The sequence below is a fragment of the Anopheles funestus genome, chromosome 3RL, assembly GCF_943734845.2.
Source record: "Anopheles funestus chromosome 3RL, idAnoFuneDA-416_04, whole genome shotgun sequence".
In the NCBI taxonomy this organism is placed as follows: domain Eukaryota; kingdom Metazoa; phylum Arthropoda; class Insecta; order Diptera; family Culicidae; genus Anopheles; species Anopheles funestus.
This window is the reverse complement of record NC_064599.1, coordinates 16,026,123-16,047,727: the sequence shown is the minus strand read 5'-3', so window position 1 is coordinate 16,047,727 and position 21,605 is coordinate 16,026,123. Positions and strand designations below refer to the sequence as shown.

The 21,605-nt window shown below is 40.5% G+C and overlaps 1 protein-coding gene across 1 annotated transcript in view; it reads left to right on the top strand.

Annotated features, from left to right (window-relative positions):
* Nucleotides 1–450: 450 nt before the first annotated feature.
* Nucleotides 451–21,605, top strand: part of LOC125768983 (Down syndrome cell adhesion molecule-like protein Dscam2) — a 106,132-nt gene continuing 84,977 nt past the window's right edge. The window contains exons 1-3 of the mRNA XM_049437339.1: nucleotides 451–1,729; nucleotides 12,159–12,195; nucleotides 12,510–13,345. Coding sequence (XP_049293296.1) covers nucleotides 13,294–13,345 — 52 coding nt within the window. The 5' untranslated portion in view covers nucleotides 451–1,729; nucleotides 12,159–12,195; nucleotides 12,510–13,293. The remainder of the gene's footprint in view (nucleotides 1,730–12,158; nucleotides 12,196–12,509; nucleotides 13,346–21,605) is intronic.

Below are 21,605 nucleotides of genomic sequence, written 5' to 3'. Positions count from 1 at the left end.
GTGTGCTTGTGCCGCACTTATCGGTACGTTCGCTGTAGCGTTCGTAGCGCCGGAATCCTGTTGCTGTCACGTCGGTCGGATCGCTGAGCTGAGGCTGCACATCCTTCAGTTCGAATCCTGCGGTTCGTCGCGACGGTTTAATAAGGTGGCGGAACAGAGACCTGCTTGCTTCCACTTTTCGTATCGAACAGTGTGGCTTCCTGGTGCGATTGTGAGGGTCGTCTGGCGATGAACGTGATAAGCGTGGTTTAGTCCATTCGTAGTGCTCTGGTGAGTGTGTTGCGTGCGTGTTGAAGCAAGATATCGTACAAATGTTTTCAGCTCTCGTAAAACGTTCGGTGAAGAAGAATCTGCACAAGTGGTGTTTGTTTGACAAAATTTGAATTTTGTGAACGGACAGTTGCTGAGTGAGGAGAAGCGAGAAAGCTTAGGTAAAACTATTATCTACCATGCTGTGAACAGAACACAACGGCTTGTCCCCAAAAACCCCTGCAAGGAAAGTCCTGACAAATGGGGTACTCTTAAGCTGTGGAATAAGTCCATTTAGCTAGAAATATCGCTGTTTATTCCAGTTTTGTGTCCTCAAGAAGACTGTTTTTGTGTGTGTGAGGCAAGAGGATAAATTTAAAGCACGGTAAAATTGCATCAAATTAGCTCCCATAAATCCTGACCAACGATCTTTCACCTTGTCCATTTAAACCGGTTTGACGGGCAGTGTGCTAGTTTCACCTAGTGGTGAGAAAACGAGCTTCAAAATTTATCAAACATTCAACGGACTTTGTGCCGAAGACAATGGAAAGAAGTGACTGGAAAATGTGTGCGTGTGTGGAAAGTGTTTTATTTTAGACCGTCACCTTCACTACCGTACGGTTTGACTCCGGAACTTGATCTTTCACCCCATTTTTTTTTCTTCTTCTGCAAATCACCGCCTGAAAGACAATCCTGCCAAAGGAGCACCGAAACGAGTCCTTGTCGTGTTTTATCAAATTTATGGTACCACATCAGAGACGGGCGTAATTGAGCCGAAAGTGCTTGACTCGGTGTTTGGTACGTGGTGCGTGCTTCACCCATCTTCTGGAGGACAGTTTTTGGGGCTACTCGGTCCCCGGTATCGCCATCATCACTATTATCATCATCACCCTTTGCTCCCGCGGGAGTGTGCTTTCGGTTTCAACGCATACTCAATTTCCGGTTGGCCGAGCGAGGCATTGGTGACGAGGGGAAAAATTTAATAAATCATCATTCTTCTTGCAACCTCACCGATGCGCACGACTACCGTCTCGCGTCAAAGAACACTCTTCACATAGCCTATCGGTTTGATAAGACGCTGTGAAATCAGTGGAAAGGAATGTGACGAAAAAAGTGGTGATAATTTTTCCCGCTTTGATTCGGTAAATAAAAGGGCTTCTACAAGACCGGGGTGACTTCTGTGGCGGTGAAGATGTAGGACGAGATACAGATTTTTTTTGTGTTGCGTTCCAATCACGGTTCAGAAACACCGCTGAACGTGAAAAAAACCGTTGATATTCTCTTTCATTGTGTTTGAATGTGTTTTCATGTGCGTGATTTCGTGTGTGTGTGTGTGTGCGGTTCGTGTTCTTGAAGATTGGCCGTCATCGCTGGATTCCGGCACGCGAAGACGACACTTGAACGAAAATTGGATTTCCTGCTCCATTGGAGCCACCATTCGAGGACAACACAGCCAAAAAAGGGGGAATTGCAGCAAAAGGTACCGGATAAATTCGCGCTGTTTTCTATCGCCCGTGCCTCAGTGCCTCTTTTCTATTCTTTTCTGGCTGAATTATGGCGGCCCAGGGAATGGCGTTTATCGGATGAATTCATATTGCAGTCGGGTGGGTTTCGAGTATTTTTGTTATTAATTTCCTCTATTGAATTGGATCGAAACATGAATAAAGTTGATAGTAGAGGACGAAAAGGAGGGGGTAAGTGGCAGTACTGGGAAAAGGGGGTAAGATTGGAACGTGGAACAAGGAATTTGAGATGGATGGATGACGTTGAGCTACGGCATTGTTGAACAAATAGTGCGTGCATTTTGTTGTTTGTGTGCCGAATACATTTTTGGCGAAAAATTTGCAATGAGCAACGTTGGTTTGTTGCATGTTTTGCTTGTCATTTTTTTCTATTTTTTTTTTGAAAGCTTTGTAATTACATCAAAGAGAGAAACATCAATACGATTTGGCAAACTGGGTACGAAGCTTCCGCTTGGCAAAACGAGTCATAGCGCATAAATCAATAAGTGAAAACATTTTTTATAGTTTTCCCTTATTCGAGCCGAGTTGTGGATCAATCATTTTTAATTAAGGATTTATGTTGGCAGATCGTAACGGATCGTTTTAACTGATGAGAGATCGTTTTGACTGATTCTAGAGACAGAAAATATTTGATTAAAAATCATATTCAACACTGATTTACATAAAATTTATAAAATTTATGTAAGAAACGAACTGTGTTATGAAGCACAGCTCAACTCAATATTTCCGTTAATCTAAACAAATTTTTGAAGTTTTTATGCAAATGATCGTTCAACTCTTTCGATTTACGTCTTGAAAGCAAACTTCAGTTTCGGGGTAATCTGTTTGTAACAATTTTTTTAGGAAGCTTATCTGAAGAATTGACTAGAAAACGAAATTGAATATTTGTTTTAATCCTTACACCTGGTTTGAAAACAACCATTATCTGAAATTGATGTTCAAACTGCCAGATGGATGCCAGATCTGATCATGTGATGCTATTAGCAACGTACGATTGAACTAGCAATCCGTCCCAATATAATGCTTTCTAGAGGTTCTAGGAAGGTTTTTAACATTCTTTACAAAACCTTGCTTTTGGGTACAAAGAACTATCTATTCAGTCGTGTGCTATAATAAAAAAGAGTAAAATTCTAGACCGCACCTTCCTGTAAAAGCAATTAAATGGCGTTAAAAATATTTAAATAATAGGAAAAACGTCCTTTACATACAACGAGTAGTGTTCCTCTCAATATACTTCTCCTGCTAGATCGATACGGCAATGGCTTATTAATTCTCTGATAACGAGCCAACTCCGTTACAAGCATCGAGTAGCTGACGGTACCATCACCCTAAGGGAATGCACTGAAAGATGCACACACTTATGCATCGGCTTGCACTGTATGGAAAACTCTTTTCCATGTGCACCATGATTTAATCTGCAGTCGTGGCGAATGGTTGCTGTCCCTTTCATTCCGCACCATTAGCAAAAGTAGGGATTTCCAACATTTTCCCTTTTCCACACACTCACACCCGACCCACCCACACACACCCACATACAAGACACAGATACAAGTGGGTCTGATGGCCAAAAAAGCCCCATGATAGCAAGCAGATGCCGTCGGAACGAGTTGCACTTGCACAGCTGTGCATATCTCCGATACACACACAGGAGTGTCGGTCTGGGGCCGTAAGATGTGCAATGTGCTGGTGGAAGTTGCCAACCCATTCTGGCGGTATGTTGCTTATCTCTTGGTACATGCTTCCCTGTCCTGTTTTTCCACTTAACGGTCGCGTAGCAGGTGAATCAGCATTACATAAATTTTCTGCTGCAAAAACTTTTGCTTGTAACCCGGGGTGGTCGGGTACCCGAACGTTCCGATCAAGTGCATATGTGTTTGCATGTGTGTGTGTTTTTATGTTGCCATTTTTTGCAACAACAAAAAAAAAGACCGATGTAAGTGGAACGCACACAGAAGCGCATCGTTAGCAGAGTGAAATTAAAAAGCGTATAATTTACGGTACAAGCATAGATCGTTTCTACCTTCAACCTCATGTAAGATGGGGCCACGCTCTGGTCAATGCGGTCGGTAGGCATTTTGAGCATGAGCTGGCTAATCGGTTCCTTGGCAAATGCCAGCTGCATTCCAGCCTGCTCCATCGAATAACAGAGCGAACGTAGTACAGAGTAGGTCAAAAGGTTGTAGATCACAGTGTCGAACCAAGAGAAAAGGAAAAACAACAACCCCTCCATGTTTGTCAGGTAACGCCGGTGCCAATGCCTGGCAAATATCGATACATTTGAATCAATTCCACGACAGCTTTCGCCACGTCAGCGTTTATAAATGCACGTAGCGCCATTTTCATGGCCCAGCTGCCCGAGAAGCAGCCATATTTCCGAAGTGCAATGTGCTCGCAGCACGGGAGTTTGCTCGTTGCTGATAAAAATCGATCGAAGTCAAAGCAGTTGGGGAAATGAATCATCGTACGGAAATGGATGGGAAAGCGCGCTTCATCTGAAAGCTAAACACCATGTGCACAAATGCACACGCGGAGCGTAGAAATGAACTATATTTTATGGTTTTTGGTGTTATTTTCTTCTTTGCAGCCATTGCGGAATGATAAATGGCATAAATGTGCATGATTTTGAAGGAATCATTTTAACTTTGCACCATGAATAATTTATGAAGCGTTGAAAGTTTGTTGAGAAATGATTTTTATTTTTGCAGCGATGGGAGGCTAAGGGTAACAATGTAATGCAGTACTTTCGAAAGGTTTACTAAAATCGTGTGCTGACTGAAAATTGTAAATATTTTGAAGCTATTTTCACACATATAGCTGGAATAATCTTTTATTTCATTTTTACTAAGCACATCATCCTCTGAGTGTTAAAAATGTATACAACTAATTTTATTTTTTAGTGTTTTTTTATTTAAGTTTATTTCAGAATAACTTCAGAATATTTCTTTGTACAGATTTTATGGAATTATTTTAAAATAGTTATAGGTTTCGTTTAGTTTGTTACAAATGTTTTAACACTAAAACTACCAAGCGTGTAAGGCGTTTTTCGGTCGTGGTTAATTTTTGACAATTTCGAAAAGTTGGAGTTTATTTTATTCTTTATTTATAGTTCTAGTTCTAGTTCTAGTGTTAAATGTCTATGAAATACAAAATTTTATTGTTATGGTTACCTTTATAAAATTTAGTTACGTTATTTTATCAAATATATCGTCTTAAAAATTAAAAGCAACATACTTTCGTCCATTAACGTTTCGTGCATCTGTTTTTCAAACATCTTCCGGTGTATCTTCATCTATCGTCAGCCGAAACCTTACGCAAGGCTGCATTAGAAAATACATATATTCAAAGTGTTATAAATGTTTGAAACCCTCCGGCACAGGGAAAAAGCAAAAACCACATGTGAAGAACATGCATCCTGCAGCCAGCCACCGGCCTTGGTGTACGGTGCAAGCGACCACCGTGCGATCGTACATTTGTTGACATTATAAATTCATGCACGAAGCATCTCTGTCGTGCCGATCGGCGGAAGTGGAAGAATTGAGCAAAAAGGTTCAACGCCGTGGAAGCGCTAGTAGCGACAAAAAACAAAGTTAGAACATCCTTTCTTATAAGAGATAGTGACTTTGTGGTGCAGTAAAGGGTAAACACGATGTTCCGGTCGTTTCGGCAAGGTTGCACGGTTTAACTCAGTTTATAGTTCAGTAGAAACGTGGCCTGAAGAGTATACTTTTGAGTAAGAAATTCATAACCTTTGGTTTTCAAATAGAATCGAAAAATAGTTCCAATACAATGTTTCGGTTCTATATTTCGAAGGACAATTAACCCGAAAAAAAAATCGCAATCCAGCACAAGAGTTGGATATGATGGCTCTGATGTCGGTTCAAAGTATCCGAGAACGTTTGCTAAGCTGTTGAAATGTTGTTGACCGCTTTCTATGCAAATATCCGCCCTTGGACGATTTATGGAAAACTCATTTCCCGTCCCAATGGAGGAACCTGGTGTGTGGTGGAACGGGTGAAGTTCCCAGCAGACAGTGGAAACGAAGCAGAAAAATCTGTTCACTACCAGACTAGGACCGGAAGTAGTTGCCTGACAGCAAACCGACCACCGTGCGTAAACCGACTGGACGACAAAAGGAAGTGCAATGCAACGTGCAGTGTACTACGTGTTTACACATACGGTGGAGAACCATATTGGCCCGAGTTTGGGAGTTTCGTTTGTTTGATTAACTTTTGCGGTCATGAAATACGGTGTAGGGTTTTTTGGGGGTGTTTATGTCGGTGATGTGTGTTGTGGGTGGTGTGGCGATTTTTTCTCACTCTCTCTCTCTTTCTCTACTAGTGTCAGATGTGAGTCCATGCTGTTTGAATGCCATTTGCACACTTGCTACCTTTTTGTTTTAGACAAGTAAGTCCAGTGAGAATTTTTTTGGCCCTGATAAAGAGAGAGAGAGAGAAAGGAAGAGAGTTTGTACGAGTATGAAACGAAAGAAAGTTTTGCAACTCGTTTTCGTTGTTTTGCGGTGTTTATGAAGTATTTGAAAACTGGATAATAGGTTTTGGTGAAGGAAGGTAGAAAAAAAACACACACACACACAAACAAAAAACGGTGCAGAAACAAACCAACCATTTGGTTGTAGGTGACAGGTCAGGGATTTGGTTGTTTGGTTGAGTTTCCGTTCGGTCGAGTAGGCGAGCTTGTAAGTTTGTTTGGTAAGTTGATCATCCGTGAACGATCTCGGGAGAGATTGAAGCAATAGGTGTATGTGCTTGTGTGGGTAGTTGGTGGGTAGTTGGAAAATTGAATATGAATTACATGTCCCAGCGGTGTGTTACAGTTTGTAAGTCCAATTACAAGCTTATTGAGTGTTTTTCTATGATCATACAAGTCAATTGATCTTTCGCCTTGATTAAATGGAAATTGGATGTAGGAGATGCTCTTGTACACGGTCTAAAACATGAATTTTATAAAATATATTATGTGTGTTATTCTCTTTACGTTACCTGATTTATATTACCTTTAAAAGGTATTTAAAGTTCAATGATTGCATACTTTCAGGCTGTATCGAAGTATGCAATGGTTAATTCGAAATATATGACGATGAGAATGAAGTATGTTTTGCAACATGATTTGTAATGTAATTCAACAAGTAATTTAATTTGAATATTGAAATTTATAAAAAATTCCGTTTAGGTTTTATTTGAAAATGCCGCTAGAAATTGAATCAATTTTTATTTTTCAATTGTATTTAACCTTTGCCTGGTTGGTTGAAATATATACAAAAAAAGAATCTACCATCCGGAATCAATCAAACCGAATGCAAAAACAGACTGTTCTATATTGAATTATTGCTCCAGAAATTCTACCCGGGTAGTCTATCTTATTAGAATGATTTCATTTCGCTGCTGCAGCATACACTTTACGCTGCACCGCTCACCCTATTTTCCTCACGATATTTCCTAGCGAATGGAAAAACTTATTTCTGCATCCCATCTATCAATCATCAGCCTGCAAAAGGTTCCTTCTGTTCTACACACCCAAGAATGGTGAACCGGGGTTTCGATTTTCACACCGTGAGCAACGAACGGGCGAGCGCTGATGAAGCAATCGCTAAACTTTGCGCGTAATAAGATTGGCTTGCAATTTCAGGGTAAATTTAATCTAAGTTAGATTGAAAACTAAAACGGTCTGTTTGCACAGCTTGCACACCGTGCGTCTTACTTTGCTGCAGAAGGCTGCATCTTGCAATGATGCAGCGATGGGAATATGGTAAACGATCGCAGCAGGTAGTTCCACTACACAAGCCACAGCTCTAATCAAGCGTTACAACGTGTCTGTTGGTAGTGTACCGTGTAAAACCGAGTAGTTAGAGTGTATTAAGCATTAGACGTTTAACGTGCTTTTTGTTGTGAAAGTGATTAGGCGCGTCTACACGATACGATTCCTGCTCGATTTTTCACATTCGGCGAATCTTTTTTGTATGTATTGGTGCGTTCGAGCAGAGTTGGGCAATCTTTTTCGCCTAAAAAGATTAACCAACTTTGATGGATGCCTCGAATCTTTCGCTTGTAATCTTTTGTAAAAAACGGTTACTTTGATGGAAGAACATATCTTTTCAGACACTTTTTATTTGTGCTGGAAGCACGGAGACGAAAGTAGGCCTGGTAAAGATTGGTATCGTGAAAACACGAGAACACCTACCAATCTTTTTATTACAGGCTCCTATGACTGTATGTGTAAGATTGGCGATCAAAGATTGGCATCGTGTAGATGCGCCTATTGAAATGTATTTATCACGAATAATTTGCTGCTTAAGTAATAAATGGAGCGTCTTGTGATGATTGAAATTTGATGTCAAACATTGGGCGATGCAAATTATGTACTTTAGCAAGCTTCATAAAGTGATTATAGTTTTGGAACAGCTCGAAAATAAGTTTATGTTGTTAGCTTCTAAAAATAATCCTCTTAAAGCGTATTCAAATTAAGACCTAGGCGTAGGTTGTTATCGAACACCTTGAGAAGTCTTAATTGCACAGAAAAGCAGCTAACTCACACACCCACCCACAGCAGCTAAGATGTTCACTTTGAACTCATCGGGAACTCTGGTGCACAAGAGATTTACTGTACCATGTCTCAGCAAGACCGCCTCCAGAGCACAAACTTACCAGAGTACCATCGCACCAAGGCACAGAAAGCCGCTGTACTTACCAACGTACAGTGTAAGTGCAAAAAGGAAATGCATTCCAAAACCGCAACCGGCAACCGCACTTGATGGCGGGAATCAACCGATCGGCCCTTAGCTCTTTGCGTGCAGCGCGATCGTACATTCATTGCACGACGTTCGTGCGCCAGCAGTTTTGGTTTGGCAGGCGGGTGTGTTTACACAGGCGAAGTTGGTTCTTAATTTTCGCTCCAATTAGCTCACCCGGGTGCCGTGTGCCGTGAACTGTCAGGAGATTAATTTATTATACACACATCTACAGCAGTAGCGCGTGGAACTCAAGCTAGATTTATTATGCAGTTGCCCGGTGCGACTGGAGCGAGCTGTTCTATTTTGCTACCTTGACACCGAGGAAAATACAGTACAATGTAATCGCTGTTTTCAAGACGTTCCGCGGCGTGTTGGGGACGCCTGTGTCTTACGCTTGTATGAGTTGGCTAGGGTAGTCGTTTTGATAATTAAAATATGCTACAGACTAAAAGTGATGTATTAAAACCTTTAAGAAATTAGAAAATGATGCATGACAACGGCCAAGAAATATTCATCTATTATTTGCTTTTTTTGCAAAAAAAAAACTATTTAAGGTTTTGTAAAATTAATCGAACTCCAGGACATTCGGAAGTCGACTCCGGATCAACTCCGCAATTTGGAGGATATCAACAAGATGATACAGAACAGCGGAAACTACCCTTACTAATTTAGGGAAAACTAACTATTGTAAATTAGTACAAAATATGTGAAAACCTCTATGAAATCTGTTTAAATATAGCCCTGTTTAAATATAGAAAACGAAGCTTTTGAAATGTTGATATTCAATATCAATCGAAATCTATGAAAAAAATTAACGAAAAATGTTTTAAAAACCAGAAGAAACCTATTTGAAACATTGATGAAAACTGTGGAAAATTTAAATTCGAACAATCCCCAATCATATGGAGTTGACTTCGGAGTTGAGTCCGGATTCTGTTTTTAATCGAATTCCGTATTGCAACTCTGGAGTCAGAGTCCCATCACTAGTCGGTATTATGTAGAACTTGGCTGGAGGTCCATAGCACCGTGGACCGACCCACCTGACCAAAAAGACCATAGGGGGATTTTAAGATTAAGAATCGGTCACACGCGACTAATCCACACGCACAGGTTAAAGACAGACACTTCTTTAATTTGTTCATTTTGCAGCGTGGAGCTTATCATCATCTTATATCTACTGTCTAATAGACAGGCAGAAATAGTCTCTACGGACTGGACTCTACGACGAATTGTATTTTTCCTCTTAATATTAAAGGACATATAATATATGTAAGAATTGGGTTTAACAGCCCTGGGAGGCTGTCCGAGAAGGAGTATAAAAGGAGCAGCGATTAGGATATCAGTCAGTCGTGTTTTGAATTTCGGAACAAAAAAACATCATAATAAAGATTCGAATTCTCCCTCCTTTTTTCTTATATGTACATATTTTTATGTGTGTATATTTATATTAACATATGTACATACATATATTTCATCTCAAGAGAGGCGAAAGAATTTTGTAAAAGCAAAACAAAAGCAACAATTACTAGAATATAGATTCAAGATTAAACGTTGAAATAATTGATATATTGTTACAATTGATTGTTTTAGTATATCACTTTTGTGTGCACTTTTAACAGGAGACAAGTGTAAACATTTACAATTAATCTATTTTTTTAAATAAAAATATTTAAAACGCCACCAATACAAAAAAACAAAATCTTCACTGAAACATTTTAAACACGGCAAATTTAAAGTATGCGTCGTTAAAAAGCAACAAACATAATGGTAGTAGCCACCAATGTTAGGAAACGGATTACCTGTTAACATCGGTAGAAAAGCTTCAACCGTTTGCCGGATACATTTTGGGGCTGAATTGACAAAAGGTCTTTCTTTCCGGCTACCGGGTGGAATGTCGCATCGCTCGGTTTTTTGGGATTGATTGTGACAAAACAGGGAAGATGGTGCAAAACGCAACCGAATGAAGACATAGATCAATTTCCCATTTGTATCTGTGTTTGCTTATTCTTTCACCAGCCTTAACGCAAGAAAAAGGTAACAGTCTTTGTAACGTGAAGGATGGAAGAAGTAAAAAAAATCCTCCACGTACAGGAAAACACACATTTACAAAGCGTTTCGTTGATGGGGTGTGGAAAGTATGCTTCAAGCCATGCCGTTTTCCCACTTCTACTCGTTACACCGAACCTTCCCATCGCTGCCCCTTTTGTTCAGTCCGTCTACCGGCGTCAGCTTCCTTTGCAGTTGGCAACGAAATCGAAGACGAATGAGCTTGGGCTTAAAATCACGTTCCACAAACACCGTAGGGTGGGGCCCGAATGCCGAATGTTTCTTTGAGCGAGCGAACGCTTCCGTTAGTAATCCGTTTGACAAATAAAAGCACTTTGTCGTGCGCCGTACGTTGTATCGGGGCGGCGAAGGCGACGGTTTTACATTTCCTGGAGGATAGGAAAGCTTCGTGTTCGTTTGCCTGGCAAGTTTACCCGTCTACGGTGCATGGGTATTATGATAAATTGAGTTGCACGTTCCAATTTCTAATGGGTTTTTCGGGGGTTTGTGAAGGTTTAGTTTGTTAAGAAAACAGGAAAGAAGACGGAAATTCCATTGCATCCAGGTTGCAACAGTGCGGGGCAATTGTACTAGGTGAGCGCAAGCTTTCCTTGAAAGACCCTTTAAATTGTTTCGATTGTTTCGAGCTTTATTTCCGGCGAAATAAAAAAAAAAGGCAAAGAGAAGTTTGTCCTGTTTAATTATCGCACTGCCCGGGGGGTGTGCCAGTTGCATGATAAGCACTCGCCGCACGCAAACTCTCATCAACGGCGGGCATATTAATGTCGAGTCGAGAATGTCGAGTGCTCATTTTGAATGCGAAGATTTGCATGCGAAAGAAAATTGTCCCCAATGTGTTTCTTGCACAACGCACCGGAAGTGTCCCGTAAGTGTACGCAAGAAGTTGTCGCAAGGCGTTTCTTTTTATCCCTCGCCCCACCCTCCTCCACCCAAAAATCAAGGTAAAATGAAACTTTTGCACCAAGGCATAAGTAGGATTTATTTCGGCCAAAAAACTTCGTCTGCACGCAGTCTTCAGCTGAAGGGGTTGAAATGTTTCTTTTGTGGGTGTGTATGAGTTTGTATATGTCCTTTCTCCTAACGTCTTATGTTCGAATTAATACTTGCATCAAAATGCAAATGCGCTGCTCCGTTCGCCACATTCCACCATGTTGAAGCAGTGTGGTTAGTGGAAGTTGCTCACTCACTTTTCTCTAGCTTTCTTTTTTAACAAAAGCTTTCCCAAAAAGGGGGTTTTGGAAAAGAACTTTTTAATTCCTTTCGGATTGTTTCGAAACGGGGGAAGATTTTCTACCTTTACTTTATGTGACTTTTCTGGGGTGAGTTTCTTTCTTTTTTTTTGGTTGCTATTTTGTTCAAACGGACTGTTCAGCTATCAGGATAAGCTCCAAAAAAAAAAAGTCAAACATCGCAACTGTTTCGTTTCATTTAACTTTTGCCGAGTTTTGAGTGATGGTAGCCGGAACTATTTTAAACTAGAATACATAGCAAAAGAAGAAGCAAAATAACGACAAGCACACATAATTCTTTTCTTAACGTAAGTTTTTTTTTCTCTTTTCTTCTCTTTGCAGCAAGATTCAGTGTGCTATTGCGCTACAGGACTTTTTGGTAGAAGAAGAAATAAAAAACTTTTCACACACTAACGAACCTTCTTTTGTTGGACAAGCAAGAACAAATCTTCAAAAGTTATAAAATTACTTCAAAAAGAAAAGAAAGTGAAAAAAATTAACACAAAAGAAACAAAACCATAACTGTCTTACTCGCTCACCTTAAGCCTGTACCGTAAAATATTGATAAAAATTCGTTCCCTTCTGTTTGTTCGTGAAACGAATTGACCTTTTTTTTCTTCGATAATTAGCTACAATTTTTTGTGGTAAAGATATTTTTCTTAAAACTTAAATATTTCATTCCCATGTCTTCAGTGCAATTTCTTTCGAGTGAAGCCTGCGACGATAAACGAAGGAAACGAAGCCTGTGCCAATCAGTCAGTGTTAAATGGTGGTTTAATCAGTCGGTGGTTGGTGTGTGATGTAGTGCAGTGAATCACAAGTGAAGAAAGAGAAGCGATAAAAAAACATCCCGCTGCAGTGCTGTCGAGAAGTTGAATAATTAATTACGCAGGAATAGAATAGCAGCGGCTAGCGAAACTTGGCTGGAAAGGAAAACAAAAAGCTGCCAGGGAAAGAATAAAGCATCGGTAAGGAAATGCTTGTCTGGGTGCTAGTGTGCGTGTGAAACATAATTGGCGTTTGTGCGCGCTCCGAGCGAGTAGTTAAAATTGTTTCTCGGTTCCTTTTTGTAGCACGTGGTGCCACATCTCGTTAGTGGATGCGATTGATTCTAGCGAGTAAATAACATTTAAAATTCCATAAATAAACTAGCCCCCGGTGTCGTAAGCGTTCGAGGCAAAAGATTGTCCTGTTGTAAGGAGAGATAGTAAGAAAACTATCTTATCAAAACGGTGCAGCATAAAAGGGTGGGCCTTCAATGTAATGTGCAGCGCGTGCTACTGAAGTGTTTCCCTCAAACAACGACCTACCGAACCAACCAACAATGCGAAGCGCGCGTGTAGCAACGTTTAGCCGAAGAATCGCACGTTCCCATCGTTAAAAGGTGACCCATTCCTGGTCGATCGGTCGAGTCGCAAACAACTGCGGGCCCAACCACGCTCACGTCTATGCCGTTGGCGGGCGCGTCCTAACCATAATGGATGTACGCGGCCTCGCCCAGGGCATTTTGCTGCTGCACATTCTTAAAGGTAAGTCACAGCTAGATGGGTTTCGTTGTCGATCACTCTTTTTTTTTGTACCGCTTGATCGTAAATGTCCATTTGTTTGAAGTATAGCCAGACTGTCTGTTAAGTTCATGTTTTTTTTTCTTGGCTGGTGGAATGCATGAACCAATCGTTTAATTAGTGTGTGAATGGAAAAGGCAAGAGACTAAAGCATTCCAGCTTTAGAGGGCATCGTTTTGAGGTGAAAACCCCTTCCAAGGAAAGGACTCGACTCGTCCTACAGACGTATGGCGTACCGTTGGTGTGGAAAAGAATTTAATGAAGAAATTCCTACACTTCGTTTGCCGGCAAAAATGAAGATCAAGTATTCGAGCTTTACCACTCTCGGGGGGTTGGGAGAGTTCGGTAATCGTAAGGAATTTTATTGATATCGGTAAGATGGAATGAAATGCATGGCTGTTGAAGGATCAAGGTGAGGTTTTTTTTTTGCTGCTCTGTGCCATGATGGTAAGGAATGTTTGCTGTTGTGAGAGATGAAACGATGCAGAAGGTCAAATGCAGTATTCCTTCTGGATAGCTAGGAATATTTTTTAGCAGGTACAGATGTTATTAAGCTAATGTTTTATTAGGTCAGATTAATAGGAATACTATTGTTTTTTTTTATGAAATAACTCAAAGTGTTTCACAATAGTATTGAAATTTGAAGAACAAAGAAAATGTGACCATAAACGACATTCTAGTCTTGGAAGTAAAATAAAATATTTAGCTTAAAAATCTTTTCCTACAATTTCTTCTGCTACGTAGAAGGTTTTATCTTACCCTGCTCAAAGAGTATGCTCAAACTTTAACTTTAGCCTAACTTGCTAGCTGCCTTGATGGGCACAGCTGAATTATTAATCGAAGGATCACCGTTGAGCCATCGTTCAACCATCAATTAGCTTTGCTTGATTACTAGCCATCGCCGGGAAGAAGCGGGTCCAATTAAGTCAGTGAAGTTGCCTTTAAACGGAAACTAATGCAAATTTCACTCCTCACACGACACAAGGCCGGCCTGCCATACCCGGTACGGTTACCCGGTTTCAATGGACGTTAATTTGTTACGATCCGAGCCATGAGCTAGGCATCCCCGAAAACCGACCCCTTTTCCACCACCACGAACCACAACCCATAATCCCGGTGCCCGGTACGTGAAAAGTAATGTCAAATAAATTACAACAACAAAAAAAAATTCACCATCTTTCTTGCTCTCTCCTTCCGCCCCCAAATGCGATCTAGCGTCCGTTTCCATTATGGAAGCTTAATTTACATGGAAACTGTCAGGCTACGAGGGAACAATTGAGTTAATTTTTGGCAGTCTGTAACTGGGTACACAACACACCCACACAGCAAGGAATGGCATTTTGGGTGATAAAATCGGGTGTATTTTTTGTTTTGGGTGGGAAACTTTTTTCTAAACGAAAAAATTAAAAGTTTCACGAACCACCAGGCGTCTCCATTTGTTACGGATATTTAGAAAGCATCACGGTGTATCAAAACCTTTGGCGCCAATTTGCGCCTACCATTTTTGGGGCGCACCGTGTACGAGATTGCATCCCCACAGCAAACGTTTCAAATTCACAGCTACAACAAGAAAAAAAAGAATGAAGAGAAACATGAGACACCTTTCGGACGAGGTACGACGCGGGGGACTCGTCCTTGTTTACGTAGCGAGTTCCCTTTTCGAAGAAAGTTAGCCTGTCGTGCTCGGAATTTATTTACTTCCTTTTATGTTGGTATTATTTGCAAAGCAGGCAAGCTTTTGCTGCGGTACTGGGACGAACCGGACGAAGAGAGGTGTGTTGATTTATTCTTCCACCCAAACAAATTGCTTCACCAAATCCATCATCCCGGTACGGTGGCATTGGGCAAACGGGATGGAAAGGGAAAAAGGGGAAATGGAACAAAGGCAAGGTAGAACGAGATTTAGATGAGACGTGTACGATGGATGGTAAGTTAATGTGGACGTGAAAGTGAAAGTGGCAAAATCCAAAAACCATCCGAACGCATTCAATCGATGACACGTTTGCGTGTGAAAATCATTCATACTCATGCCCGTTCAGGGATCGTACCATCGAATCAACATTATTAGGGTGAGAGAGAGAGAGAGAGAGAAAAGAAAATAAACACAACAGACAGAAGATGAAGGAACCTCTTGTTGCGATTCAAATCAACAGCAAAACGAATGAGGTGAGTGAGAAAATAATACCATCAAAAGGGAAGCGTTTGGAAGCAAATGTTCGAAAAGTGAAACATCTCGTTCATTTCCGCAACCGTGGTTGAAACCTGGGGTGGCTTTCTTTCGTTTTCCCCTCATGCTGGGAGGGGGTTTTCTTTTGATTCAACAAATCTAGACAAGTAAAAGATTGCGCCCGTGTGTGTGTGTGTCATGAAGTTAAGTCGTATCCGGCCATATTCTTTGTTTTTTTGCTCCTTCTCTGTTTTTACTGTGGAAAGAGGGAAAAAACTTTTTTCATTTCAATCATCTCCATTGGTTTTTGTTCCGGCAGTTCGTATCCTTCGTCTTGCGAAGTTAAAGTGAAGTCTTGTTTTTTTTGTCTCAACTCGTCTAACCAAACCGATTCGAAAGGCAGGAAATAAGAAAGAGTGGCACACAAAAAAACCGCACACGCATTAGAAATGAGAGAAAGTTCTTAATTTGACAGTGGAAAGTAAACCTCACTTTGTCGAGCTTTCGCACCACTTTTTACACCGGGCTACCGGAGACATGTGAAGTGGATGGATATTTTGTAAGGCTCTCCGGTTGCCGGTACCGGTTGGCATATCGGTCACGATGAACTTTTGCGAAAACCAACCAACCAAACACCTGAACGCTTGACAGTTGTTGCTTGTGGTTGTGGGATGTGTTGCCAGCTAACATGGAAAGTGTTTCAGCGCTTGCTCTAGCGAGATTGCCTTTCAGGGGGGTTTTCCCCCACACCGATGAAGCTGGTGAAATATTCAAAACAAGCCAACTCTTGACAGGGTTTTTTTGGACGGGATTTTGATCAGCATCCGATTTCTGATGTCAATTTAAATCCAAAGTCCATTCCTCGAATGGGGCAATGTGTTTTAGTTGAACTGTCCATAACAGTGTCGCTGCACGGATAAATCAATTGATCGATTTCTTTTTTGCTAGATGAAGAAAAAATAAAGGCAAGGTTGTTAGGATAATTGGAAACAAATTTTAAATTATTTGGGGAAAAAATTGAATAAAATTGCATGAAAAACCATGATATGCATTTCATTGATATTATTATTTCCATCATCTGAACAAGCTCATCGTTACAGTTCCTTAAGTCACTATGTTCTGAGTATACTTTCAGAAGATAAACATAAAACTTCACCCTAGGTAGTAGCTTAAACCCTGTCAGACGACGTAAGCAAGCAGCCAGCCGTCACCTTACCGCTTACCGATTCGAAACGTTGGTCTACCAGCACGAAAGCATACGGCCAGGTTGAGATAAAGAAAATTGGATTTTCCATAAGCACAACCGCATTGGCAGCAGTGTACTATCAGGTGAAAAGATGGATTGCCCATTTCTACACGGTAGCGGTTGGATAAAGTTTGTAAACTTTTACGGCAAGGCAAACGAGACGCCCAGGCAGCAGACGTCAGCAGGTTTTGCTGCTTCTACTGGGGTAATTTTTTTTACCGTCTTGAAGTTTTTGCTTCAAAAGCGAGTAAAAATAGAATAAAAATAAATTTAAAATGAAACAAACGAAAAAAACAAGAATTACATCAAACCTTTCGACGTACTGCAGTATGGTTCGGGTGGAGAAAAAAAGCTTAAAACCATATTAGAGCAGTGTTTGAGTAAGAAAAGCACCCCTTTTCTACACGCTTATACACACTCACTCACGTATCTATATGTATAGAGATACACTAAGCAACTGTTTGCATCCCACGAGCGCACCCTGCTGGAACGGGGATTACTTTACTTTAAATCAATTTTCTCGTCCAACACGGCGTACTACGCCACAGCGGGTAAGAGATTTATGCTAACGAATGTTACGCTTATCCCACCGTGCGCATAGTAGGGCTGATGTGTAAGGCGAAATGAAGAAAAAAAACAGCACCCTACAACCAAATAAAGGAAGGTTAGAAACGGTTATAAGCTACACCTATTGAAGCTTGATGTGAATTTTCCTGACATAAAGGACGGAAGGTGTTAAGTATATACGTTGCATGTACGAAACGATTACAGTAATTCCTGGTTCATGTTTCCTATAAAAGAGAATATTATATTGAGGAAAACATTGCATGGTAGAGGTGCTGGTTTGAAGGACAGCTTTTAATTTTCCACAGCTTTTTGTTTTGGTTCACGTTGAAAATGGTGCGTAATGCATATTGCATACCTTACAGGCGTTTATATTGGTTTTATATAAGTTATTTAATTATATATAAAATTTATTTTGGTAACATGCACATACATACGTATTAAATGTTTGCAAACTTGTGAGTACGATAACAAAATAATCGTTAGTGTTGATTCAACTATTACGTAACGCAAAAATTGTGAAATTTTGACCATTTCCCTCCGTATCGTAACAAAACGTAACGCAGAAAGCATCCCTCCTCTATTATTTTCAAACTAAGGTAGTATGCTCAGCACGCTGTGCAAGGCGTTAAGGAAGCAGGGCGGTAAAGACTTTGGCAGGCTTGATGATCCGATCGTCGACAGTTCAACAGTCAACCAGTCCGCTATGTTTTTTGAGCCTAAATAATATTTACTCCGCGTTTCAATTCTTTTTGTGCATGTGTACGATCGTGTCTTCATGATCCTTGTTTCGTCGTTTTAATTGTATGCAGTGCAAGTTCATGTTTTCGTCCTTCTTTCGTATGTACTGCCTGTTTGAATCGTCTTCCTAAGGCCGAATCGTCCTTCGAAAAACTTCTAAGGCTATAGCCTTAGTTTTTTTGGGAAATTTAGCAAAAATTATAAAATGATGTATTTTAATCAGAATTTGTTAAAATAAGTTACTTTTCACTCAAATAATGCTTTAATTAATAAAGGATATAATATAAAAAATAATAAAAAATCTATAAATTTGCCAATCTCCTAAGCAGAGGCGGATCATCCACTACGCAAACTAATCGGCCGCGGGGTGGCGCGAGGCTAACGAGGCCTCAAAATTGTTGGCGTTTGTAATGTTCAATATGCATGCCTTACAATATTGTAACACTTTACTTATTTTCTTTCGTCGGTTGTCTCCTCGCACCTTCCGTGAGTGGTACGTAATAGTTGAATGATCCCTTAGCTGTTTTTCCTCTTATCAATCCACACTACAGGGCAATGCGAATCGAAGTTACCGAGAAGGATTATTCCTCAGCTCCTCGCATCAGCCGACTCATACGTCCGCTTGATAAAGGTGATGATTAAACGCTGCAGGATATCTTAAGAAGGTGGTTACCTTCTTGAAGTGGTGCAAAAAAAAAACCCCATACCTTCTACTCTTAGGCCTGCTGTTATCAAACATTCCCTCTGTCCCAACGTTTACGCCCGATGAAACAAGTGAACCCATGCGTCCGGATTTGTAAGGATATTTGTAACGGCAAATAAAGCAAAAAGAAAAAAAACGACGACTAAAGGTGACGGTAGATCTTGGTGGGCTTAGAAAGTTCGTTCCGAACGACGCGCCCCGAAAGCGGGGAGGTTTTGGGAACTTGGTAGGTTAGAAATGAAAGATGCTTCACCATCGAACATGGTTTACGGAATCGATCGGTATAGGAAACGGGGCAACACGATACTCATTTTCCAGTTGACGTAGGAGGCAAGATTATAAAACGGGACGTGTCAGTTTATCTTGCGTTATTTATGAGTGCTGGTACCCGGCCGGATCTGCGGACCGATGCGATGCCTGTGACCTTTGCATTTATGGATCAGCAGCCGCTCGTAAATCCGAGTCCAAGTTTCTGCCTTCTTGTACCCTCCCCGGTCACGTTTCCATTTCGTCAGCATGTGTCAGTGTTTGCTCAGGTTCATGCAAACGAAAGCGACACACGAACACGATCTGTTCTCGGTAGTGCAGTGCAGGCCCGGCACAAGTTTGCGAACGTTCCGGCTTTACACTTGTGTGTTCTTTCTAATCGCAACGAAGCCTCACACATCCAGTGAACCAATATTTCTGCTCTAGGAGTTTGATTTCGCTCGCTGCTACCCATCTGTATGGGTGCAATGAATATTCATTACGGTGTGAACGGTTTCGGGGGAAGACGCATGACAGGGACGCTGTCAGCTTACCATTTTTATCGCTATTGATTTTGCTAGGATTTATGCAACGATCGAGCACCTTCCTGAGGGCTCCGGTGTGTACGTATGCGAACCGGGGGTATATTTTTTTCTCGTTTACTGCCAGAGCAACGTGGTGAACGTGTTGCACAGCACAACGAACGGAAATGTTCGTCTGATTCGATTTGATTTGAGCGAAGAAGTGCTGCTCATTATTAGTGAAGTTGGAACTGAATACCCGGACCGAGAGTTTCCATTTCATGCATTATCGATAAGAATGCGAAGTAACAACTGTTTGCTTCTAACGTACGGATGTTTTCAGTTGAGAAATGAAGAAAAAACCAGGAATCATTCCCGGATTTAGCATAGACCTTGGACGTTCTGATGTTTTTTTTTGTTGAGGATGCATGTTTAATAAACGCATACACATATTTTTGAACACAACTTGCAGGACCGATCAATCGATAAATTTATTACAAAACCTTTTTTTTTTCTTTTTTCCTTTGAGGGAAATTGTTGGAGAAGTTAGCATAAGTGTACATGACTTTCGACGTTGCATTGTTGCGTAGTATTTTGCATACAAAACGCCTAAAAGTAGGCAATCAGTTACTATTTAAACATTTTATCACTTTTAAATCAACAACAACTTACAACTGACGATTTAAAAATGTTTTTAAAAATGTGATTAGACCAGTACATTTTTAAATATTTATAGCATTAATTATTCAGGCTTAAAATACAATTAAAAATATTAAGCGTTCATGTCAAACGACATAAACAATTATGTACATGCCTTACAACGTACAAAATAACACATTGAGTCAAAGAAGAAAATAATAATATACTGGAATTAAAACTATACAAATATTTGACAACCTTATCATATGTACATGTCCTAACACACCAGTAAGACGGAACGAACGTGCCGAGGAATGGTACAAAAGTAATTTCGAAATAGCTGAACTGCAACCTCTTCGATGCATTTGGTTAGCCGGTTAGTTCAAAGGTAATTTCGTTGAAAAGTAAAGAATGTCTGATTGCAACCCAAAATTCATTTCCCCATTGTGCATTCCGATGCACCGTGAGCTTTGTGGGGTTTTTGATTTTAATTTCGAATATTATTCCACTCGCTTACGGCTGACATGACTTCCCTTGAAGCTCAGCTCGAGGTTTGAGCATTTTCTCAGATCTTTTGCTTATTTTAGTGTTTCCAGTTGGATGCAGGCAAATTTCGGTCATATCTGAACCCAGCTCACCGAAGCCAATGAAAGCCGCACGGGAAGGAAACCTTTTTTCGTTCCACGCAAAAAGGGAATACTTTATCAAACGAACAGTGTGACCAGGTAGGTACCATGCTGGTGGTAAGTGTGCGTGTCTGGTTGTGACTGAGCGTAAATAATACATTTTTGGATAATTTTATTCAACCCGGCATGGCCGATGCAGCAACTCACCTGCAACCGACATGGGTTTTGTTGGGTAAACTGTAAAGGTACTGAGGGAAAGGTAAGGTTACTGCTACTGCTGGAGTGTTTGCGCAGCTCTTACCCGAACAAATACATTATGAATTCGTAATGCTTTTCGATTATATATGGTTATTTACTTGCAAGAAACTCACCGTTTGGATGGTTTACCGCAAGCACACCTTTAGTTAAGGTAAAGATAACATTTCTATACCGCAAAAAGGAAACCATTGAAGCGTACGGATGAAATGGTGCTTTAATGTTTAGACTTAACTTTAAATTATGTCTGCTCGAGCTATGCAATACCCACACACATTCATGTATACAATTTTGTAAACGAACACAAGAAATACATTTTTATCTATTGTCATTGACCGAAATGAAAAATATCGTCCAAATGCACTCAGGGTATTTTCAAAATAGAAATGAAAATTTAATATATTTCGTCAGATTACTTGGTACGTGAAATGAAAACCACTCAACATGGAGAAGTTGTTAGGAAACGTTTATTTATCCGTTTAATCTCACCTCATCAAAAATATGGAGAGCCGTACG